The 26,850-nt window shown below is 36.9% G+C and overlaps 1 protein-coding gene across 2 annotated transcripts in view; it reads right to left on the reverse strand.

Moving 5' to 3' along the window:
• The window catches only part of LOC149302940 (multiple epidermal growth factor-like domains protein 10), a 43,240-nt gene that overhangs the window by 15,976 nt on the left and 414 nt on the right, over nt 1-26,850 (reverse strand). For both annotated transcript variants that reach the window (XM_089481697.1, XM_089481696.1), the window contains exons 2-8: nt 25,798-25,899; nt 20,957-21,057; nt 16,289-16,381; nt 8,168-8,414; nt 7,502-7,622; nt 6,022-6,158; nt 4,293-4,505 (exon numbers count right to left, since the gene is read on the reverse strand). In XM_089481697.1, coding sequence (XP_089337823.1) covers nt 4,293-4,505; nt 6,022-6,158; nt 7,502-7,622; nt 8,168-8,414; nt 16,289-16,381; nt 20,957-21,057; nt 25,798-25,899 — 1,014 coding nt within the window. The remainder of the gene's footprint in view (nt 1-4,292; nt 4,506-6,021; nt 6,159-7,501; nt 7,623-8,167; nt 8,415-16,288; nt 16,382-20,956; nt 21,058-25,797; nt 25,900-26,850) is intronic.

Consider the following 26,850-nt stretch of genomic DNA (forward strand, 5'->3'; position numbering starts at 1 on the left):
CTGTGTTTATCCAGCACTCATTCCCTTAAATGTGTAATTTACGAGCATAGCCTATTTTACTTTATGGAATGGTTTGTCTTTCTTTTCTGGTTTTGGTTTGTCATACTGTGTAAATAGTATTATATAAATAACTATAACAAGCTTTATAATTGTTGAAGAAATGCCCAACCCTCAAGCCTTCCTGCAGTCCTCAATAAATCAGGCTAATGCTTCCAACTTCTGTTAACCAGTGAAAAAGGTTGACCTTTGTATGGAAGTCCATAAACCTTCATCCCATACCTGGCAACCATCTGTTCCTACCTGCAACAGCAACTCCATTGAGACAACAGCCAAGGCAGCTGCTACGACTTACCAAACTGACATGGTCAGCTGTGCTAAGAGAGACATGTAAGAAGCCAACACAATAGGACCCTTGTACCAGTTTCTCTTGCAGAATCATTACATGCACTCCAACACAAGTTTAAAGAAGCAAACCAAATGTCTTGTCACTGAGAAGGTTGTTTTATGAGTGCTCTCTGTCATATTCCCCCAGTAAAGTCTTCATCCGGATATAGCAGAAAATGTAAACTGCATGAATGACCACAGGCAAAGAGCTCCATACACACCATTATTTGTCCCCAAACTTAATAACTGAACAGCCACAAGCCCAACAATTCTGCATAATGTAGTATAGGACCAGGTCTAACCTGGATACCATCAAAAATCACTCTTTCTGCCAAGATCAGATGAATTTTTACAAAGACTTTAAATGCACATATTTTTAAATGATAAACACATAAAATAAAGAGTCATTACACAGTTTATGTGGACTCTGCATCTGCCCGTTTCACAGACTCCAGAACCTGAGACTGTCTGACAAGTAAAATGTACCACGCAGTTGGGTTCGGTTCTGTACTGTGAGAATGCTGTGTTCAGTTGCTTCTTAATCCTTATCAGATCCATTTACTAACCTAAGGAAGGACGAAATACTAAATAGAACAAATACATAATAATTTAGGGCTTACTGCCTTGTTAACATTTTTATCTCCAAAATTATTATTATTTTAATCAGTTTCTCACTGTCATGTGATCATTAACAACTCTGGATTAATAAAAAGTAACTCGTTATGTGAACTGAATGTCTCCTTATATTGACCTCATGGAAATACAGAAAAGTTGTTGCCACAACTGGATTTCTTCAATTTCATGTACAAAGAACAATATTCTAGCACACGTTATTAAAACGATATGCTAACAAAACAAAAACATATTCACGAACGCCACAAAGAACGCCACTAAACGTTCTGAACACGATAAAATAATCTGTATGACCGTATTCCTTTTGACCGTTTTAAAAATCAGAAGAAACGGAATCGCGCTCTAAATTTCAAGAAAATTGAGTTCCCTCTGGATTTATTGTCTAGCCAGCTTGCCGCCTCTTACAGCTGGCAGAGGCAGCAAAAGTGGGATGGGGTGATGCTTTGAGGTTTAACCCTTTGCCCTACTGAGTGTTACTCTTGGCCCTGAAGCTACTGAGTGAGAAATAATATATTTTGTTTCAATATAAACCATAAAAATAAAAAAAACAACTGTTTTTTTCCCCAGTATTTCTAAGTGCAAATTTGGTGTTTGAAGTACTTGCCAGTCTCTTTTTTAGAAACACCAAAGTAACAGTAATCCTGCTAACTTCCAACTAAGTCAATTAAACTTACATTTCAAATATTTCATATATGGTTGAAATTACAGCTCTAGATGTTGTGTCATCAATTTAAATACATAAATAAAAGTAATATTTGAATACAGAATCACTTTGTTTAGTGCAGGTTTAAATGTTTAAATCATGTTGAAAGAATAACTTGTAATAAATAGCTTTATAGGGTATTCATTCTGGGTTTTTACATTGGAACACTTCATTATAATTTTTTTTTTGCTTTTCCATGTAAATCTTGTATTTCCACCCAAAAAAAATGCAGTGAGGAACTTTGTGATTCTAAATCTTGGCGATTCCTCATATAACCATATTCCAAAATCAGTAGCTTCCGTATGAAATTACACATAATGCATTACATCAAATACCTTTCTGGGTAGACTGTAAGTGTAATTAATACTGTACATAACTGGTGGTAGAACCTCAGACACTTTACCACAAGAAGTATTTGTGAAACTGGTTTTCCAGCCATACTTAATATCCTTAATTACACAATGCGTTGGAACGTTGCAAGTGTGAGTATATTCAGCAATCCGACTAACAGAAGATAAAAAAACAAGACTGACAGACCAATCTGGTGAGCTGTCACTACTGGCAGTGGGCATATGCATTTCAACGAACGCCATTCTTTTATTGACGCATCTCTGTTCGCATCTCAGTGGGCCAGTTAGGTGAGATCAGAGGGTCTTCTCAACTTGCCCATGATCCCCACTGACCACAAAAGCTGGACACTGATTTTTGGAGATTAGACAATATAGATATTTGAATAAGACCAGTCATATGCATTAGTGACATATAGTAGTTGACCCAATGCTTGCACATTGGCCCCTCTTACCTCTGACTCCTGATGCTTTATGTTTTTTCCACCCTACTTGACATAGCTCCAAACTAACATTGATACCAAGTGATTGTTTTGCATGTTACACCCTACCTCAACCCTAAAACAAAGCCCAGCTACTTTATTTGGCATGCTAATTGAAGTGAATGCACTGAGATGGAAATCCAACAGTATAATACATTATTATGACAGATCTGTCACAACTTCAGGCATACTACCAAACAGTTTTTTGTGAAGCATAACACACTTCATCCGACACATCTCTAAACCAGCACGGATAATTCCACACACTAAAATGCATTTGTCACTTAATTAAGGCACAATAGGCATGAGAATACACACTAAGTGTCAAAAAATGTAATTTCAGAATAAATCTAATAAACAACAGAAAAAACGAGCTGTAGAAAGCCTTTAATAATGGCTCCAAAATCCAAATTAATTTAACACTTAATTGACCATATGTGCCAGCCATATGTTCACTGAACGTGTTTATTAATAATTCCACACTTTGCTCTTTATGAACGGATGGAGGCATTTACTTTAAAAAGCAAATTTAACCGCACTAAGGATTTGGTTATGTAGTATTATTAAAGGTTCATGCCCAGTCTCAACATTATTATTTGTTATTGATGCACACTGGAGTCCATATTCCATGGACTGTGAAGAATTTTACTACATGCATTCTAGTTGAATGGTCCCACTGAAATCAAAGGGCATAGCAGCAGCCAATCATATGCATGCTAACTGAACATCAGAACAGGACTGCTACTGAGCATGTCCAGGGAGCATACTTACGTATGCTTCCTGCTTTTAGTTGAGGCAGCCATGGCAGGAGTTAAATGATGTTTTTTAATTACCAAAATACATTTTTTCCTCACTTTCCCAGATACTAAAGGGATCAAATGGTGCTGAAACATCTAATCATTTTGTGCTGGAGCTCAAGCGCCACGTGACTGAATCAACACCCATGGCATGACCACTGCTTCCCATAATAAAGCAAAAAATGTATTACTTCTCATCCTGCAGGGACAGGCTTTTTCAATAAAAACATCAGTGGCCTTACTTTGTATTGTGTTTGTTTTTTCATGCATAATATCTGGAGGTTCAATTTTATTTTTTGAGGTGAACACTGCAGGGTTATTTTGTTTGAATTAGTCAGATCTATTCAAAGCTGAGATGAGCGAGCAGACCATTAACTCTTGTCCTCGCTATGATTAATCACAGCTACTAAGTCAATAGTTCTAATGATTTTCACATTGTGACAACTATTTACACCAAATTCCTTTTCTCCTAATTTTATGAATAAGACAATGTCCTGGAAATGCTTTTAAAACTAAATGAATAAACAGGATTCTTGCTCATGTTCAGAAAGAAAACATGTCCGACTCCACTGAAATGAAACACTTTCCTGACTAAATATCCAACTATCTAAAAGCTAATGCATTAAAAGAGTAAAACCAATGATCTTACTTATGTGATCTTACTTAGAAACGTAGTACATTTTATGTGATTTTCATAACTGTTTTCAAGCTTAGAATTAACACTGACCAGACATTACTCATACTGAGTATTTTTTACATGATTAGAGGGGGTGCAAAAATCCCTAGTTTGGGGATCAGTTATCTGGTTGCAATATAGTATATATGTATGCTGAAAACATACAGAATTTATAATACTGTTATAATATTATAAATATAATATTGTTTCTATTATTTATATTAAATACCGGCTTCCACATCCCTTCACTTTTGTCTCTTAATCACTCACCTCTGTGTGTTCTTGATATGACATGGGCACCTTTTATCACATTTCATCCCATAGAGCCCTTCCGGACACAGTCTTGTTTCACAATATTGTCCTGTATACCCAGGTTCACAGAGACATGCCCCGTTAATATGGTAACATTTCCCACCATTAACACACTGGCAGGTCTGTGCGCAGTTTATTCCATATGAGCCAACAGGACACTCATCTTGACACCTGGAAGTAGTTAAAAATACAAGGCATGTTACGCAGGCTTTCATATATTAACCCCAGAGGACAAGCATTGAGGAAGCCCTGTCTCGGTTTTATAATTATGAGTCTTGGTAAACTGAGACACTCTTTAAACCCCACGTTGTGTAGCACGTAAGTAATGTCAGATGAATATATCAGAATTGTGCAGCTTGTCTAAAAAAAAAAGGGGTCTATGATCTAACCATTCAAGAAATATAAGTAAGTTCCTCTGGTATACATCTAGACTTGTATACAAAAAACAAAAACTGTCTGCGCTTCTTTTTGTTTTTTGTTTTTTGTATACATTGTACAGCCAATACACTGTTTCTTGCTGCATGCTTACACCTGTTTGGTAGGCCTCGTATTACATATTTGTATTATTTGAGCCTGTGACTAGCTTAGCGCACCGACATTTTTTCTTTTCCCTGTTTATACATCTAGACTTGGCAAGGATCCATGAGTGGCCCAAACTCTACCAAATGTAATGGATGTTTATTATAGATACCGTGTATAAACTTTGCCGCTTAGTATACAGGCTATACCAGTATAGAATCTAAAAAGAATGTCTAGCTGATGTGGCAAGCTAGAAGGAGGACTACAATGAAGTGGTTTGCTAAAGTATATTAAGTCTATGCTTTATTAAAAACAATGTGCAGCGCAGGAACCATATAAACACACTTGATAAAAAAAGGCAAAAAATGAACTGATTGATACATATTTAATTACCAAATTTACACATTGGCGATCAGCTGTCAAGAGCAATTTATTATCAGAAGCCCAGGCCTCAAGACGCCAAGTAAAGTGTGCAATAAATCAATGGATTCACATAATTGAAACTTAATGTATCATAAAATAAACCTGGCGAACATACTCAAATGAAGTTTTCCCCTACTGGCCTATTTTTTTTTTTAAAAGTGTGCAATTCATTCTGGAGGGTTGATCTGACAATCTATTCTAACCATTCAATCACAATGTAGTGTTCCCTCAAAGGTGATCATTCTGGCACACTAGCACAAATTATTTGAGGGCTCCTTACTAGAAATGTTGCAAATCGAATGTTTTAGAATACTAGTTTTAACATGCTTTATAGATAAGGTGCAAAAATATCTATTAAACATTTGTTAAGTGAAAAGGTTTGATAATCATTTAAGTTGCAATATTTTAGAAGTCTAAAACGCTTTACAACAATTTATAACACTGTTATTGGCTATTGCTTACATTAAACACCAGCTCCACTCTCCTTTTAATATGTCAAAAATACTATGAACCTTTAAAGAAGAGCTTTCACAATGAATAATAAAACTCACTTTATAAAATGAAAGCAGTGTATTTTGATAAAGGGAGCTTGCTTCATTCACAGGCTATTCCTTAAAACTGAATGTTAATCCTATGCTAAGGGTGTTATTACAAAAGGCAATAAATACAATCTCCCATTAGGCTAGCACAAGACATTTTATTATATACTAAAAGCGAGTCTTTCTGTCGTCTTTTGTGTTCTCACCGTTCTCCATTATATCCTGGGCTGCAATGGCATTGTCCTGTGGCAGAGTCACAAGTCCCACCATTGTGACATTGGCATTCTTGAGTACAATTTTTCCCATAGCGACCCTCGGGGCATGGCTGGCCACAGACTGTGCCCTAAATTGGAACAGAGTATGAGCATGTGTTTGGAAAGCAGAGTTGCTAGTTATTCTAAGCACCTGACACTATAACCTTTCAGCCAATATCTATACGGCAACAGCACAACACTGGTGTTTTAAAACATAAGATATATATCAGAATAACCATCTCAAATAACAAAAGACTAATAAACAGGCTCTCATTTTCAGTAATGATGAAAATTGTATCATAATTAGGAGATCATTCCCTCTAATCCATGCTTCAGCAAGGCTAAAAGTTGGAGGAAATATCCTTTTCCCAAAAACACATACAAACTGAGAGTTATTGTTAACATCATATGACCCTGCTTCTAACAGTTGCCCATCTCCATGAGACTGAGCAACATTGGCCCTTCATATACTTGAGTGAATATGGCAAATATTTGTTCTCTGGTCTATTCTTGGTTAAAAGACCGTAGAAAATGTTCTATAGATCATCATTGTTTTGGGTATCATTCGGGCTAGTTGGAAAAAAACAATCTTTTAAACCACCTAGTGTGGCTTTCAGACTGATTCTGTGTCCTTAGCCCAAAGCAGGAACAAGTTGGCCTGAGTATAATGACATATGTCTGGCCCACCATATGCTCTGGGATCTTGAGTCTGTCTCAATGAAAGACTTTGATACATATATATATATATATATATATATATATATATATATATATATTTAGTTATGCTTGTGTTGCTCAGAGGGTCGTTAGAAGGGGAAATTTGATGTAGGAGGAATCAAACTTTGTAGAAGGGTCGTCAAATGACTCTGGTCTTGAAGGGAAATGTACAGAGTTTGCTGTGATCCTATGGTGTTTACTATATGGAAGCAAAAAAGATAACTGTGGGCTGTAAATGCTCTACCTGATATTAATGTATTGAATTATGTGTATGCTGAGGAATGCAGTCAGATTTCTTGTGTACTTATGTAAATCTCTTGGGATTTAATATCAGGTGGTTGTGTAAGATCCAAATAGATGCATAATAATGCGCTATTAATTTTAAAATATATCATCCTTTGATTTTTGTATCTGAGATGTAATAAACACAATTAAATACACTGTAAAAAAGACCATGAAAAGCACATATTTCAAAATGACCCCTCCTAAGTTTTGGATTTAAATGCAATTATCCACTTCTCTGACATTACAAAACATTTCAAGGCCTTCCGGCAGTGAAGGGTCTTAGAAAGCACTCTGAACTATTGTGCCATCTAATTAATTACTATTTTTACAAAAGGTCATTGAGCATGATAGAAAAAGGGTATTGATTGAATAAGTTAATTATTTTTTATTGACTATAAACAAACTACCAGAATTAGAGCATATGGCTTACCATCCACCCAGCAGGACAGGAACATTCTCCAGTGACATGGTGACAAACGCCCCCATTCTGACATGGACACCTTTCTTCACACTGGGAACCATGTTTTCCAGGGGGGCAGAGGTCTTCACAGCTAGAAGTATGTGAAAACATGATAAGCTTAATTATAATACAGTGCTAGTTAGCTGGATCCATACCATATCTGATATGCTGAAATGTCATAATTTATTTACATGGGCAAGTTTGCACATGTGCTGTTTTTGTGTTAAGTCTGTTTTGTTATTTTCTAGTCCACTGGACTATTTTCTAGTCCAGGGGCAGTTCATTTAATCCCTGGACCAACCATCATTACATTTAAAATAGTTACTAATTAATAATGTCCCTTTTCAATAATGAATCCAATCTACTCTGTCTGCTGTCGGTAGTTCACTGTTGCATTCCAAAATTTTACAGCCCTTACTTTATAGGATTTCCATTTCCATTTATTACCCGATTCCAATGGAAACTGAGCTGACTATTGCGGTAAGCAACGCTTTATTGCAACTTAGAACAAATCATGTTCTTGTTAAAAAAAAATGCTGATAAGAATGATTTCGTTTTGTAGCATTCTATCTCACAATCTCACACTATACTCTCAGTGTAGCTCTGACATTGTATATGGTACATAGTGATACTTACAAAGCACCGGTGTAACCAGGAGGACATTTGCATTCTCCAGTCACGTGATCACATGTTGCTCCATTCTGACACTGGCATTTTTGCTGGCAATCATTCCCATAAGTCCATTGGTCACAGCGTTCCTCGCAGCGCCATCCCTTGAATCCTGCAGCGCAGTGACAGGCGCCAGTAATGGGGTTGCACAAGGCTCCATTTTTGCACTGACAGCGGCTACTGCAGTGAGGTCCCCAGTGATAAATATCACAAGCTGTATTAAAAAATGATAGAATATAAAGTAATTAAGCTAATCAAAATTCCGCAGACCCTAACAGAAATTTGGATTTAAACCTTTCAATCCAATACTGTCAAAATGTGGCACTGCTCATATGTCTTTAGAAAAAAAGATCAATGCTTATTTCAAGAAACAAGAAGCTGTGTTCCACCAATTATACTAAGTTTAGTATTAAACCACAGAATCCACACAAAGAGATTTGTTTTTACTATGTGCCTATTATCAATTAAAGTGATCAATTAAAATCTGAAAAAATGGATTTATCTGGTAAAATGCAGCTCTCAAGGAACTTTTTTCCTAGGGCTTTTTCACCACATATCATGGTTAATTGAAAACATAGCACCTCAACCCCATATTTAACCCAAATGCTTGAACCAATGTACCTCCTGAAATTAGTTCAACTGGGTTTAAGGAATTATCTAGTCTCCGAGACTATGGTTCACTTTCCAACCAGATTGCTTTTCTAGTCCCCAGATTGTATTGTCATTGAAATCCTCACCTGGCGGCCTCCTAATGCAATTATTGAAGCAGTAGCCAATGAGATGTATGATTGGTGTTATTGACTAGAAATTGAGTTCTACTGAGCATGTGCAAGAAGCATATTGGGGTATGCGCTCTGCTTTTTGTAGAGGCAGCTGGGGGAGGAGTTCCATGTTGGGCTGGACTACTCTTTTAATGACTTCACTTGCATGCTATCCTGTTGATGAACGGAAGACTCTCTGGACAAATTACTTGTAATGTTATAATGAGCATGTAAGGTCTCACCTCTAAATGTGCTAAATATTTTTTTGCCAGGGACACTGTATCTGGGCTCTGACTCTAGCAATTAAAATGTTTGTGTTTCACTTGGAACGGGCATTAAACTCCAATAGAAAAATACATTTTTTGCATTCAGTCATTTGGCCCGTGAAAGAACGTCACACATGAAATAGCATCTAACGACAAGAGGAACATGACCCAAATGTTTTATAAGAGGTGCACCAAGCCAAGAAAAAGACAACACCCAACCAAGGAAAATATGACTTCTTAATAATGGAATTGTGCATGATGGCACAGCTGGCTCACATAATACAGCGATGAAAGATGTAACCTTTTGTAAATGTCAAATTTGCAAAATTAGTAATTAAAAATAATTTTAATAATTTTATTTTCTAATCTACTATGGAAGACTTTGGTCTACAAAAAAAGTGAAGATTCTCTATTAGTATTTTTTCTCATTTTATCTTTTTTCTATTTTATTGTTTAAAGCATTCTGGTGTGCTTAAGTATCACAAATCTTTATATTTTCCAGCTTTGATCAGTCTTTCCTATTTTGGAGATAACATAGATGATTCCAAACTGTCAAAGTTTGTCATTTATTTAATTATCAAGCTGAAACTTGATAATTTATTAAACAAATTATCAGCTATTTCTGCAAAAGAATGCATTGTTTGCTGCCTATTATTTTTTTTTATTTTCTGCTTTAAATGTAACTTTTAAAACTTTTTTGTGATAAAGGGTTAGATGTTTAGATGGAATGTAAGGAGGTTTTAGTTTTCTGAGAAGATGGTAGATAAATGGAACAACCTCCCAGTGGTAGAGGCGAATACAGTAAGGGGATTTAAAAATGTATGGTATAGACATATGGCTGTCTTGAATCTGAGATGAGACCAAGGACTGATTAATGCTTGCTTCTTTACATCGAGAAATCAGGATCCTAGTGAAAAAAGGATCATTTCAAAATCGACTAGACAGCGGAGTTAATTTGATCCTTGTGCTAAATCAGTTTTTACAGGTCATGAAAAGCAGTATATATTCACTTTGCACAGCTGCATTTCCAAGACAGACAGCTATTTTTGTGGACCTTCGTGACTTAATGGCTATGAAACCATCTTCCTTTAAACCGCTTGATTGATTCACATCAAAGCCACCACTTTAATTCTCATTCAATTTGCAATGACAGAATTCTAGACACAGGAAATCTCTTTCCGACCAGCCCAGTTATAGGCATTAAAAGTGACTGCCAAACAGAATAGTAAGTACTACGGTTTCAAGTAAAATATACAAAAAACATCAATGGGCAGAAGATGAGTCAACTGTGGTTGCGTTTTTGTGAATGTACTCAACCAGTATGGGTATAGCATTTAATTGTACTGAACACCAACTGCATAGTTCATCTAAATCATTTTCCAGCTACAGATGTTTACAGTCTTGTTCCAGAGTTTTGGAGACCCCTGAAGTCAAGTAATCATAGTTCCTAAAATGTTTCTGCTGGCAGCTTGTTCTTTTTGTGCATTTACAACCGACTTACCCAACAGTAAAACGAATAGGGTTGATAATGTCATTGATTATGATAATCAAAAGAAAAAGCAAATGGTTAATGGATGGTGCACATTATTATTATTATTATTATATAGCGCCATCATACTCTGCATCACTGTACAATGGGCAAATAGGGTATAATAAGTAGTACATCCCCATTTAGATTTACAGAAACAAAAGTTTATGGGGCTCTACACGTGCACTGGAATCTAAACCTCCCATTCATTCCTTGGTTAAAAAAAAATGATACTCTCACTAAACAGCAATAAACAAGAAGAGATCACCTTAACAGGTGATCGGTCAAAATGAATGCATAGAGTGGCAATGTCTTTATGGAAGGCTAAACAACCAACTTCAAGAGAGGGAACGACTTAGAAACGCTGCCCTGATATTATTTCAGGAACAACATGGTTTTAAATGCACAGATCTGTCAAAATATGTGTGATTTTTAATTATTTCCAATAAGTTCTAATATTCCCAAAGCTAAAATGACACACTTCTCATAAAATAATGGGATAAAGGCCGTAAATCCAAAAAGCAGCAGAAGCAGAACAGCTGTTTATCTGCATTAAAGGCTGGACTTAGGTTACATGGCGTCAGATGGAATCCACGCTGATTTGGGAGCAGAATCTGCTCAACAACTTCAAGTTCATAACAAGAAGACTGTTCCACTTGTACCTCTAACCTTATTCTCTAGCTAAAAGCCTATTTCATCAGTGGGCTCATTCAACCTCCTGGTGATTTAATATTCCCACAAGACATCTCCTGTTAACACTAGGCTGAAAACACTCATAACTTCACTAGTCTAATTTAATACCGAAACATTTGCCATGCTCAGGGGCAGATCATGATCAAGTGGGGCCCTGGGGAAACACAACCAAAAAATGCCTATAAAGATGGTCAACTACAAAATCAAATATGTAGACTTTAAAAAATATATATATTTTATATATAATATTGATCATCAATATATTATATGTGGAAAGGAATGAAGAACTTCTGTTTTCTTGTTAAGAGTTTTTACAAATAAATATCTAGACGTGTTGAAAATATGGGTGTACTATCATAGTATACCATTAAATTATTTCAGGAAAGTATATTGTTATGATGAAAATAAATGGTCGATTTGGAGTATTGTGAATTAAAGAGAAAATGAGTGGAACACGGAGTAGAATATTGTTAAATAGTGGAAAAAATAATAAGGATAAAAAGAATAAAATAACTAAAAATAGAGTGTTGGTTATCGTGGCAAACAATATAATCCACAGCACGACGTACCAAAGCTAATTACAAATGCTATGTGGTTAATTACAATCTTGTAGTGTCCCCCGTATCATAGGGTATGCATGCCAAAAGTCAGGGGCAATGTTCACAAAAGCAAATGGCAAGATCCAAGCACAACAAGAGCGACTTTTACTAGTGCTATCCAGTAACCTCATCAATGCCAGAGCCATTGCACAGGGTTAAAAATGGACTCTTGTATATTTTGCGCAAGTTATTTTACCAAGACAGAAAAATATTATCTGCCCCACAGAAGCTAGTACAACTCAAAACACAGAGGAACACTAACAAATGTGTATTTGATTGAAAATCATTTGTTTTTCTGAGGTTCATTTACTTCGCTGTGGGTTTTCTAACCCCTATGGCAACTGTTCGCTCATGCACAATGTCCTGTCTGGAAGAAAGGATCCTTATTCAAGAGACTTGGCTATTTTGTCAATGCTTTTTGAGCCATGAAGGCTACATACAATAGAAATGTGCAGTGTTTTTTCTCACTCTCCCTTTGAAGGTCTAGGGTTCTTTGCCTTTAGTGTTCTCTCCAAAATCCTTTAATGTCAAGAACCACACTTTTCCTAAGGTAAAATATTATTCAGCTGCACATGTGTCGTTTTGTATTTTTTTGTATTCAGAACCGTATAATCTTAGTCTGTCCTATTGGAATGTTAAAGATACCAAGCAAACTTTTTTGATAGAAGATGGATTTGCAACATAAGATAAAAAAAACTAGTATAACTGTCAGACAGGGTTTAAATACAATTCAGATAAATTGATGATAGGGATAGACAATTATAAATTATTTAAGTCATATAAAATAAATGATATAATTTATTTATAAATTATAAATAGACAAATAATTTTTCGCCCAAGTGACATCACTACAAAATATAGGCACATAGATTAATCATATATTTTTCCAGTAAGGATAATAGCTTCCAGACTGGATAAGTAAGATAATGTATACACATGAGGTTTTACTGTGTATAAATGTACAACAGTAAATGTATGTATGTGTAGTGACAAGATCCAAACTATGACTGCATAATTGGTCACCAAGACATGGCTTGGGTCACACTGGCAGCCATAGGCAATGGCAACCATTTGCTTAGAGGGCAGAAGGGACATGGCTAATATAGTTTAGTTAATTATGTACCCTCCAGTACTGTAGGAACTAAAAGAAAATTTTATACAGATGCAACACAGAGCATGTTAGATTCCTACTGTTTTGTTGACATCATTAGATACAATTCATCATTTCAACCAAATTCATCAATGTATTGTTGTTTACTTTAATACTTTATGGGAGAGCAATGAATGTTATGGAAATTAAAAAAGATTAAGAGGCTGATGTGGGTGCAAATTTTAAATCAGTATCATATGTCTACAAGGGTGCCTTCAATACACCAGGCCATGTCACAGAAGTTCTCTGTTTTGAATTTAAAGCCTAGTGGCCAACGTGGAGACATTCAGGCGGCACAGATCTGTAGGCAAGCCCTCAGCAAACTCATCAAGATGATCAAAGCAATGCCTCAATAGTGGAGTCAGACAGACTAAGCACTTTCCTTGTACTCAGCCTTGTCTTAACCGACCCTGGCAAAAGTGTGTGGCTTAGTGCACTGGCCATCAAGGCATACCAGGCAAATGCCCAGTAAGCCGGTAACCAACAGAATTTCTCATTTACCTTTCCCAGTCCCTCCATTTATTCAGAATGTGGCCACACACTGCACTAAAGTGTAGCTCGTGGCAACATGCAGGTGAGTTATTAACTCCTACCCAGGGATGTGTTTTTCTATAGCGCTAGAGTTGAATGATTTCTTGTGACCAAGTTTTGTCCAATTCTACTTCAACAGTCGCTTTAAATGAACTTTCTATTAAACTCCATATGATACAAGGAATATAAATAGCCATAATCTTTCAATGGGTTGCACGCAAACAATTCTCTAGTGTTTCCCGTTGGCAACAGCACTCCCATGGATCTGCCAAGGGAACAGGTGCTGAAGACCACAACACCTCCACAAACATTCAGGCTTCGCAATCCAAGTATAAATATGATTTAATGTGCAATAAAGCGCCGGTATACACGCATAAGTGGCAAAGAAGAACATGGGTTGCTTGCCTTAGACGGTGCTTACTCATAAGACATCAACTATTCAAACTTAAACCTACCCGTGCTCTGCCTACATTTAAATTTCAAGAAATAATGGTAATTAATGACTCTGCAAAACACACAACGTTCACATAATTTAACATTGTTTTGGTTAGATATTAATATTTCTAATCATATTATGCTGACTTTTTAGATCTGTTAAAACTCATACCGCTTTCTGTTGTCTAATTGTTTTACTTTTGGGGACAGCTTGTCACAGTGTTTACAAAACCCACAAGAAGGCACAATTCCTCGTCCAGCATTTGGCAGAGGGCACAGAATTTCCAGGTGTGGCCTAATTATAAGACCACAAATTGTTTTAAAATTCAATAAATTTTGTCTGGAGGGCATAATGAATTCTTGGGCCAGTCTGTTCTTCCTTCTGGCTGAAAGGCTGACCACAGTCAAGGACAGATGTCAAGGGCTCGGAATAGGGAAATAGTGCAACAAGAAAAGCTAAGTTTAACATATAACTTTATCTCTTAGACATCATGCAGTTTTATATAAAACAAAGCACGCAGATTGCAGATTTTAGAATACTCTAAAGTAATATTTTATTTTCTTTCTGACATCACCGTTTGGCTTCAAATGCTAGACAAGAGTCAAAAACTTGCAATCTAATTCAATTTAATTAGCCAATAAATATACTTTTTTTTTCAAAATTTCCTTTTAGTATAGCTTACAGTGAAACGTATTCAGTTAAAAGTATTCAGTATACTGTATTATAGCTCTTATTATATCTCAGTCCATTAGATAAATGTATCCAAACCTTATTTTACTATACAGGAGTATACAAAAAAATTCTACGTTCATGAAACTCCCTGTAACTAAAAACAAACCCTCTTTTTAGTATGACATCATTTTATATATACTCATCCCAGCTCTATCTCGACTGTATAAAAAGGTACAAAGTAGAACATAGATTTCCAGCCGTTATTTCATGTCTACCTGGATATAACTCAAGCACTTACTGGACAGGAGAATAATTTTACAGAATAGTACTCTAGAATAGCGATAGCAACATATAGAAGGCTTTGATGTTTCATTTGTAAAGGATTTTAGCTTTCTGCTGCTGTTTGTTAACACAAACAAAAAGGACAGATCAATGTTTTAGTCTTGAACGTCTCTACACCATATTTTGCGAGTGATGCTGATCGTGTTTGATGGATGGGCTAACAGGGTAGCTGCGGGGTATAAGTGCAACCAGTCTGCTATCTAGTCAAATTACATTGACTTCGTTATTGTGTTTGCTCAATAAATCTTTATTGTACTAATTTAGTGTATAAGGATGTCAGTGCGTGCACCACAATAATAGCATTTTATAATGGAAATCCTTATTTTGAAACCATGAATCATTCAGAAAAGACAACATATTATCACTTTTTAACCATTCAACATTTTAAGTGCTAATGATACAATGCACGCATTCCCCCTATATGGCACTCATTTAATTAACAGCAATTACACTGATCTACCCCAAAATAAACATCTTTTTTTACACAATGAATGTGTATTATAAATTTAGATTAGGAGTCTTCATCTAGAAGAAACAACTTGTTAAAAAAAAGAGTATATCCCCCACTCTTCCCAATTTATGGATCTTTTTCGGGTCTTCTGACATGTCAAATAAGTATTAATTTATATTATATTTATATGTTTAGTGTCAGTTTATTCTAATTCATAGATAATAATAATAATAATAATACACAAACTAATTTATGTGCCCTTTCCCAGAGGACATGGTTTTCCCTGTCCTAACATAGTGATCAACTTTGCTATACCATTGCAACAATGATTATTTTTAACAATGCATTTTTCTAATCCATGAACATTTTTCCTTTTTTCATTTACCTTATGGCCCAATAAAGCCCATCTTGTGCAAAGCCATTGGTTAACCAATGTTCCCAGATGTGCTTAAAGGAACTATAGTCAATGTATAGTTGAACCAAGCTGTACACATTCAACTGAAAAAACTCTAAATGGCTCTAGTCATGGAAAGCCATCAGATGAACACGCCATGATTACAGCAACAGCTAAAAAAACTGGCTATTTCTGTTTATTCTCAGACAGAACGGTCAAAACAGTAGAACCATTTGGAGACAAGTAGTGGCAGCTGGATACTTACCACTGGAGCAGTTGGGTCCTCCCCATCCTGGCTCACACTGACAGGTGTTTGGAGCAATGCAACGGCCGTGGACACATTTTTCAGCACAGTGAGCTGTCACAGAGACATCAAAAAGAGTGTGTTAAGGAAAGCAGTTCTTGGTACAGCTGCCCCATGGGCTTAACTTTAATTCGTCAACATGAATATCAAGCACTGTGATATACTGGCCACGTCCTACACTTCATTTCTTGGTCTAGCAAATTTCCTTGAAGAACACCAAGAACTGGCTGGAAATCTCTGCAGGATTTGGCATGGTACATTTGTCAACACAGTGTTTTGTCATGTAATAATGGATTATTCAATACAAGAAAACAGGAAAATTGAATTACTGGAAAAATAAACACAAATATTTAACTGAATGTGTTTAAAGGTTCTGCTCCATTTATACGAAACACTAATTGAGCTTTTCTTTCCACTTTATATGACAACAACCTATCAGTGCCTGATTTCTATCATATCACAATTGAGCATTCCCTGAAAAATTATGAATGAGACAAAGTTGGATTTTGATTAAAGAATTATTTCTGGAAGTGTTTGGACACTTGGCAGTACCATGAATGCTGCATGTTATTATAAAATTGTTACTGTTCATCAGAATGAGCAAAATAGCACCTTTAAGAACACAAGTATGCAACAACTGCAGCTATATTATATGTCTGTGTGATTTGGAAAGTATTGTATCCGTTTACCCCATTTATAGTATTGTACAATAATTAACAGAGTCTATTTAATTATGGTGCTAGAAACCATATTATGAGAAAGCTGGAATGGAAAATAGGATAAGGAAAATATGTAATTTATTGTCCTATTCCTTATTGTCACAATCTAAAACTAGAGGGTCGGAAGCTTAGATGTAACGTAAGGGATGTAGTAAGGGAAGGTAGTAAGATAAAGTGGAACAGGTTTACCAGAAGTAGTGGAGACTACTACAGGGATAGACATACAGCTATCCTAAATCGAAGACGAGACCAAGGACTGATTAAGGTTTGAGTCTTTACAGCAGGAAAAATGTCCTCCCACTCCATAGTCATGAGGTCATGTCTTCAGTCCTTACACTATGGAAGGCAAACCTACAGACTGATACGCAGCTGATACTGATTACTTCGGAAAGGACGGATGACTTGGTAAAAAGATGTACTAATTGAAGTGAGGTTGACCAATGTGTCCTACAAGATGTATTAAACTAATATCTTATGATATCAAACCCAAACTGCTACAATGGTGTTTAAGTGGCAGTTTAAATTCAAGAGATAAGCCTGAGGAATCAGCTTTTATTAAATTCCCATGCATCCAATTTATTATATTATAGATATAACTGTGGACAAAACAAAATATATACAAATACAATATACAGTAAATGTAAATGCCGGGCAGAGGGGTGGTTCATTCTGTCCCTGTCTATTTGTTGTATTATCAGTACTTCCATAGTAATCTTTAGGAGCATTTGGAGATAGAACCTTATAAAATATATCCATTTATAGGTTTACAGAAAACTATATACTAAAACAGATCCTTTTTTTATCCTCATCTCCTAGATTAAGAACCTAACAAAGCGTGAAGCGTTGTGTTTGAACAGCTGCGTATGCCATATTATTAACAATGCCACAGTCAGATTGAAGAAACATTTACTGAGAATTTGCTCTGAAATTGGAGCTGGAAATTTTGATCACCACATTAAGAGGAGTGATTTGCCTCATCTAACTCTCAAGGGTTAATCCTTTGCTTGTCTGTTACTATTACAATGTCTGAAAAAATGCTGACAAAGTCCTATTCTATCTATGTAACATATTGTGTATTAGCTGCCAACATCAGCCTGGAGAAGGGTTATGAAGCAACAGCTGGTTAGAGACAGACTGAGACTGGTGCTTAAACATCTCATTTATTATGAGACTTACCTAATCACAGCTCATTAATTAAATTTAAAAAGTTGGATATATAAATTGTCTGCCATGGAGATTATATTATGCAACTTTGTACCTAAACTGCTGTATTTTATATGCATTCCTGGCTTGTGATTTCTTCTTATTCCCCTAACATCATCATGGTATTTGATATATAACCCAGTTTGTCCGTCATTTCAATCCTCTAGGCTGTCTCCTCTACCCCTTTTGTTCACATACATAGGAAGTTTGCCGCTTCTCCCCATCTATTTCTTCATGTTCTGCAATTTTCCCCACCACCTCCTGGAAAGTAGTTTCCCAATAAGGACTCTTAGAGTACAGCATTTTCATGGACATGCGAAGGAAAAGGAACTTGGTTATAACCCCCTAATCTCACCCAATTTTTCATCTATTTTGCCCTTGCAAGACTCCTGTCATACCTACAAAGCCTTCTGAGTTGTGGTAGATATAGTGGGGACTATTATAATTTTTTATAATTATCCTAAACCATTTTTATCAGTTGTATAAAAAGGTAAACGTCAGCTTAAAAAACATTAGGAATTTATATAACTTCTCTGCCGATCCAAGACATACCCCCTGTGGATTTATTATATGGATTAAATCTACTAAAGTATTTTCCTAAATTATATTGTGAATTAAATCAGATTTGCTAACACAAAAATAATATTTCTATACAAAATGTAAGTCATATTAATAACACATATAATCTTTAATAGAAAATGTATAGCTATAGTAAATAATACACATCAAACAAATACATACTAGCTATAATTACAAAAATATCAAGTTACGGATTTTCTTTTGCAATTGAATGTGACCATTTTATAGAACTGCTAAGTAAATGTTTTCTAGACTGACATATTAAGCTTTGTCTGAATAAATTCTGTCTGGATACTGGCAGATTAGACCTTTTTAAGGATTACTTTCTCAGGACATCTGTCCTTGTCAATCACACCATATTCTTCAAAAAAATGTATTAGTTGGGCCCATATATACGGTACTCAAGGTTTTTAAGTAAGTAGCTGTGTTTAAACCAAAAACTGTGTTTTGGGGTTTTTTTTAACCAAGCAATGGCAAATGATGTAAAGAAATTTGCGGAATTAATGGTATTTACTCTGCTGACAACAACATCAGAAGATAGGGACTTGGGATTTTTAGCAGTGAGCAGGTAGTGTAGTGGAGTAGTGGGAAAGCTAGTAAGAGATACAGAGTTCAACATGGGCCACTAAGCCACTAAAATTATATGTGCCTTTACTAACAAAACATAGCAGGAAGGACTTCCTAGAAGAACAAATGGAGAGGTTTTTGTTGGCTAGGGATTTATTTAGCAGAACTTGTCCAAAACAAAAACAAAAACTCGGCTAGGTAAGTAGACGATTACTAGAGCGCTAAAACAGAAATGGAGCTTTGCATTTGTTAATATGGCAGATATAAATCTTCCAAATATAACATGTCATAAATATGTCTTTGGTAAAATAATTTATTATAATTAAATAACTGATTGTTCAAAGCAACACATGCTACTTATGATAAATCAGGGGTATACAACAAAGGATATTCAAGAATCATATGGTCCAGTGGTCCATATGAGTCTTCTAAGTTCTCCAGAGCATTTCCAACATTAAATGATGATTCTTGCTAGTACCCATCACCCTTGTTTATTAATTTAAAGGGACACCCCAGCCATTATATACATTTTAATGCAGAATCCTCCAATATGCACTTGTCTCATTCTCTGTCCTGTCCCCAACTACTAGATTGTGGTAGATGTGTTCAGCTGAATACATCTTGCGCTGTCTGCAACATTCCTCATTGGGGAGGCTGCATGGGACACTTGAGTCCCTCTTTAAAACCAAGATTTTAAATCAAGAGCCAAACCCATGAAATTTGGAAGAAACATGTAGTCAATGAGTCATTGCGTGTTTCAAGGAAACCAGAAAACAAAACCAATAACCACAGTACGGTGCCTCACCCACTGGCACTAATGGGCAGTAATAACCACTGTAAATTGCTGAAACTAACAGAACCTCTTCCAGACCACAGACGTTATGCTCATTAGCAATGAAACCTAACACGTTAATTCTTTTTACTACTTTGACATGATTCATCATTCTTTATACTGTTGCTATTGGTAAAGTATATAGTCTTCCTTAAAAGGTAAATAACCTATAACTCATTATATAACCATCACAGGGCAGAGTACATAGGGTTTTCATTAGGGAACATTATCAAGTTGGACACAATGCAGGTGGAGCAAGATTTTGTATCTGAAGATTTGAATTCAGTTTTTTTAATCTATTTTTTTTTGTGTGAGAACAAAAGGAATTTAAGAAATTGTTAAGAATTCCAAGACATACAGTAAAATTAATAAAGGGCTAAGGCAGCAGATCCACGGCACATAAACATGGCTAATATGCAACCCCCCCCCCCCTCGAAAACACATTTAAAAAAAAGAAAAGGTATTTTTTATCTGTTTTAAAAAAAACAAAAACTTTTTCTGGATTATAAATACCTAGGAATTTGCACCTGCAATTATCGAGAAATGGTCAAACACATGGTTTCAACTTTGAACAGATTTAATCTATAATATAAAGACTTTGAACTAATGCTATATTATTGTTATTACTGCAGGTTGTGATTCTTATATAAGCAAGAAAATCATAATGTTTAAATTTAGGAGTTATTTACAAAATGAAATATATATATATAAATGGAAAATTGTACTTACGAACACACATCTCTCTGCTTTCATAAAACCCAGGACAACACTGAGACTTTCGCCGATACATAGTTTTTTCTCCACGTCTGTATGCTGTACGATAACTGATTCTGTACAATAAAAACAGAAGTATTTTTGTGCTTATTACACAATAATCACAAAATGCAATATTTTTAAAACCACTACAATGTGTTCTCAGTTTTCATAGTTTTAATAAAACTCATATATACATATATGTAGTCAAATAGTTATATCCTAAAGGAGATATCAGTCATGTCATTCGGTGGCAATGCTTTAATTATTTAGCAACAGGGCTGGATGGCTTTTTTATGCTCATGTAGAATGCGGCTGTGCATATCCAGCAGGTGGTATACAGTATGGTATACAGTAATGTAGATTATGTGTGAAGAACACTCGTTTTCCTTTATTTTTGTTCTAAAAACTTCCTTTATCTGCAGACCTGGAGGCTGCCATTGTTGTCAGTCATGTGATATTTTGGATGACTTTCTGCTGAAACACAACACTGAGCAAGCTTTTTATGTGGGCTAATATAACAGAGCTAGAACACATACAAACAGCTAATATGCAGTCATTATACTGCTTTAAAACAGAAAACACTAAAATATATTTTTTAAACTCATTATAATGTGTTACATGTAATAATAATAATAATAACAAAAAAAAATACTGGGGGCTACCTTTTAACCCCTTCAATCCCCTATAGACGTCCAAAAAACGCCCACTAAGAAACCCCTATGGAGGTACCGGTACGTCTAGCCCTTCGTGCAGCGTCAGGGACACATCCCTGCCGCTGCACGGGAGACCAGGCTGTCGTTTGACAGCCTGGACTCCCCCCTGGCAGCAGAAGCCTGCGTCGCTGGTTTCTGCTGCCTGATCTCCTGTAACAGCTTCCGGCGCGAAGCCGCAAAACTGTTACAGATAGAAATGTCACTACTGACGTCACCTGGAAGTTCACGGGAGGATCGGGTATCCCTGCAGGGTCTGTCTAGACCCTGCTGGGCTACTCGATCACTCCGATGAGGGAGCTGTAACAGTTTCCGGCACGAATGCCGGTAAACTGTTACAGTTGGAAATGCGCGATCGCGCTTTCCCTTCCGGGTCACGTCACTACTGACGTGACCTGGTAGCTCACGGGAGGACAGGGTATCCCTGCAGGGTCTGTCTAGACCCTGCTGGGCTACCCGATCACTCCGATGAGGGAGCTGTAACAGTTACCGGCACGAATGCCGGTAAACTATTACAGATACATTCCCTCCAGTGTGTCATTAGCCTTGGGGGACTGCCCCACATCCGGGGCAGTCCCCCAGTGCCACACATCCGGCAGTAATGTCACATGATCGTGTGACTGTTACTGCAGATGCTCTTCCTCTCTCCTCCATTATTGTGATAGGAGAGAGAGAGAGAGATCAACCTTCAGAGCTGCAGTGTTTAGTGCAAAACCACATCATATATAAACCCCCAAATACCTGTCTTACCCAAAATCAACCCACCCTTTCCTCCCCACAATCCTCAAAAAAAAAATAAAAAAATTGGGTTTAGTTTGGTGGGTGGTTAGAGGGAATTGGGGATAGTGTAGTGTTTTAGAAATTGGGTAGGTAGGTGTCGTGTACAATGGCGCAACGTGTCTTCAGCGCTGAGGAGGCTTATGACTTCCTCACTCAGTCTGATGACGAAGCCACTCTGACTGCGTCAGACGTCGATGCCACTGTGACTGCATCAGATATTGATCCAATATCTGATGAATCTAGCTGTGCGTCAGATAATGACGAGTCAGAGGAAGAAGATGATGGCCAGGGTCCATCTGCTAAAGCCAGGCGTGGAGAGCCTGACTCTAAATATAATTGGGTGCCCCCAAATATGATAGACCCAGTAATCCCTGCTTTTACTGGGACTCCTGGCATCAGATGTGACATTGATGCTAGTGAGCCAAAGTAATTTTTCAATTTAATGTTTGCCCCCGAGCTTTTTGAGCTGCTAGCAGCTCAAACAAACATCTATGCAGCCCAGAGTCAGGCAGCTGACCAAGGAGACAGAAGCCAGACCTGGTACCCCACTGACTCCCATGAAATTAGAAAATTTTGGGCCCTGACCCTTATGATGGGCATTGTGAAAAAGCCCACTATACGATCATATTGGAGCACAGATCCCATAATATCCACCCCTGCTTTTTCCCAAATAATGCCCCGGAACAGGTACTTTGGGCTCCTAAAATTTTTACATTTTAGTGACAATTCCCAATGCCCCCCTAGAGAGCACCCCCAATTTGACCGTTTATATAAATTGAGGCCCATTATTAATTATTTTTCAAGTAAATTCCCTGAAATGTATACCCCCGATAAAAATGTGGCTATAGACGAGTCCCTGGTCCTATTCAAGGGTAGACTGAACTTCATACAGTATATCCCGTCCAAGCGCTCGAGGTACGGTGTAAAGTTATATAAACTTTGCGAGAGTGGGACGGGATATACTGTTTCCTTCAGAATCTACGAAGAGAAGGACAGTCACCTTGATCCCCCTGGCTGCCCACAATCTGTGGGTACTAGTGGGAAGATAGTGTGGGACCTGCTGTCCCCCTATTTGAATAAGGGCTACCACCTCTGGCTGGATAACTTTTACACCAGCCCAGATTTGTTTCATTTTTTATTTTTACAGCAGACCCCGGCATGTGGCACTGTTAGGCCAACCCGCAAGGGTTATCCTAAAAACCTTACATACCCAAAGCAGAGGCGCGGCACTACCAGTGCTCTGCGCAGTCAGGAGCTGTTGGCCCTCAGGTACACTGACAGGAAGGATGTGTATATCCTCTCCACTATACACAACGAGAAGTTGGTACCTGTCAGTGTACGTGGGGAAGGTGATGCTCAGGGGCTCAAGCCTCAGTGCATCACCGATTACAACAAGAACATGGGGGGTGTAGATCTTTCTGACCAGTGTCTGCAGCCGTACCTGGTGCTGCGTAAGACCAAGACCTGGTACAAAAAGGTGGCCATTTACCTCACCCAGGTTTCCATGTACAACACATATGTGTTGTACAAGAAATGTGCCACTGGGAAGATCTACACCTTCCTAGAGTTCCAGCTCAAAATCCTGAGGGATATCCTCTTTGAGCAGCCAATCCCTAATGTGCAGGATGAGAATGTCCTGCGTCTTACCGGCAGGCATTTTCCTTCTACAATCCCCACCACTGGTGCCAAACAGAAGCCTCAGAAAAGATGCAGAGTCTGTTACAAAAAGGGTATTAGGAAGGACTCCAGGTACCACTGCCCTTCCTGTCCCTCTTTGCCAGGCCTCTGCATCGATGAGTACTTCATGATCTACCACACCAAGGTAGATTATTACATTTCCGTTATACTTCTTTTTTTTTTTTGTGTTAGGGTGAGCCACAGGGGGGCATTTTCAATTGGCACAATTCCATAAGTTTTTTTCCCTGCAACTTAAAAAAAAACCATAAATAACCATATGCATAATAAAACCTATGCGTGTTGGCTAGTTCCATAATCAGTGATCCAGTATGCCGGCACGTTACAACTTATGCCCTGTAATGTCCAGAAAACCACAAAAAACTAGGCATGTGGGGTATTTCCGTAATCAGGAGAGGCGGCTGAACAATTTAGGATAGATTTCTCTGCCGTAACACATACCCTGTACAAAAAATCCTAAGAATACTACAAAATACTAAGACGCGTTGTTGAAAAAAGCACAGGAACTAATTTTTGTGGCCACCTTTGACAGTGATTGGTGGCCAAATACCTGCATGTAGAATGCCCAAATACCCCTGATAGGATAGCCTGGGTTTTCTGCTTTACAGAAATATATACCTTTGTGGGTGTTTTTGTTTTATTTGTTTAAAATTAGAGTTGCAGTCCCATCATACCTAATGTAAAAATTTTACGGCTTTGTATAAAGTAATGTACACCTTATAGTATGTTGCCTATATGTGCTGGGAAAATATGGAAAATCTATATAAATTAGGTATTTCTGAAATCAGGACACCTAAATTGATAAATCTGGATGGAATTTTCTGTCTCTTTACCTAATTTTGTGAGGATTCAGAGGGAAAATGAAAAAAAACTTAGATGTTTTTTTCAAATTTTTGCTAGTTTTTACTAAATTTCTAATTCTAAATTTTCAGCTAATCATCCAACTATGGTATCAAAAGAAAGCTCTATCTCTCCTTGAAAAAACAATATATAGTTTACATGGGTACACTATTCACAGGAAAAGAGAATCATCGCTGAACCGACATACCCCAAAAATGGCAAAATTTCTCCGGGCTTTGAGGTACCAAAAACCCCTGGGATTGAAGGGGTTATAGAAGTGACAAATTGTAATTACCGGCAGAATTGCTGGTCAGCACACTTAAAACTTTTGTTAACTGAGTGTGTGGGCTCAGGGGTAACTAAAATAGCCTATATCGATTAACTAAAACATTACTAACACAGCAATACATTATTAAAGTCTAGTCTCACATTTATCAGGTCAAAGATGGAGCATTTTTTTAACAATAATGCAAAATGTAGAATACTTTTGGCAAAAATTAAGAATGCTTTTTGACAGAAGTTTAAAATGCATACATTTTTATAAAATTTGCTTCAGTTTTGATTTGGTGGATACGACCTATCCTCTAGTTTTACGCTCAACATAAAAGTTGGCTGTTAGCCTTATTTATAACAAAACAAACTAATTTAGTGGACTGCAATTTCCAAGAGGCTTCTATGATTGACATAGAAATGGCAAACAGGTCTTCTGTATGTGGGAAAATGGCATTTTCTGTGCCTCATCCGTGTATTTCAATTTAATTACCCAATTACCCAATTAATCAAACTCACCTGTGTCTGGTGCATTTAAACCAATTCAATATATCTGTGCAGCTGGTGTAGTAGATCTGGTCAAACGGGTGTGCATAGGATTCCTGTACTGTGACAGAATAGCTGAGAAAACATAATGGGAAAACATTAGCTAAATATGTTCACAGTTGACGTGCAGTGATCTTTTTCCTGTCTGTATACAGGCATCTATGGATAAAAGCCTTGTGTGTTTAGAAAAAAAAATGGAGTAAGACGTAGAAAAGCTCTGCTGATTATTTCTCATGGTTTTCTGTTGAGCTTAAGCACAATTCTTGTTCAGATTAAGAGTGTAAAAAATATGTCATAGAAAAAAGAGGAAAGACCTCCCATTAAAATGAGTAGCCAATTCTTGTTGGCACTATATAAATAAAACATAATAATAATAATAGTAATAATAATAATAATAATAATAATAATAATAATAGTGCCATGCATGCTAGCTATACATCAGAGTTTAGATAACATACATGTGATTGGCTGCTTATACTTCCATTGATTTCAATGGGAGCTTAGCTCCCATTGACTAGAATGTATGTTCTACTGAGCATGTGCAAAAAGTGAACCCACACACATGCTCTCTGCTCTCAGTAGAAGCAGCTGGGGGAGGAGTTACATAAAACAGAAGTCTAATATTCTAATTCTAGTAGCTAAAGAACACCTGCACTGATCTGCATGCAGTAAAATGCATTGGAGTCTTTGCAAAATGGACTCTGATATGCACATGACATGAGCACTTTGCACCCAGTTTTGGATCAATAAATTTAGGGCATAGTATTTCTCCACAGAAAAATATTTCATTGTCTTATGTCCCAAATTTTGTTGTTAATTCTCTCTGTTGCCATTCAGCCTGAAGATTTCACCAACTGTGCAGATCATTTGTATTTTCTTTTCAATTTTTCACGGTTTCACGAGGTTTTGCAGACAACCGCCCACTTGAAAATAATATAATACAGATTTTGACAGTAAATATTATTTTATAGATTGTAGAACTTGAAACAAGTGTTATGTTCCCACAGGTAATAAAGTTCAACCTGA

The sequence above is a fragment of the Sceloporus occidentalis genome, unplaced genomic scaffold, assembly GCF_023333645.1.
Source record: "Sceloporus occidentalis isolate IW3139 unplaced genomic scaffold, rSceOcc1.0.p SCAF_16, whole genome shotgun sequence".
In the NCBI taxonomy this organism is placed as follows: domain Eukaryota; kingdom Metazoa; phylum Chordata; class Lepidosauria; order Squamata; family Phrynosomatidae; genus Sceloporus; species Sceloporus occidentalis.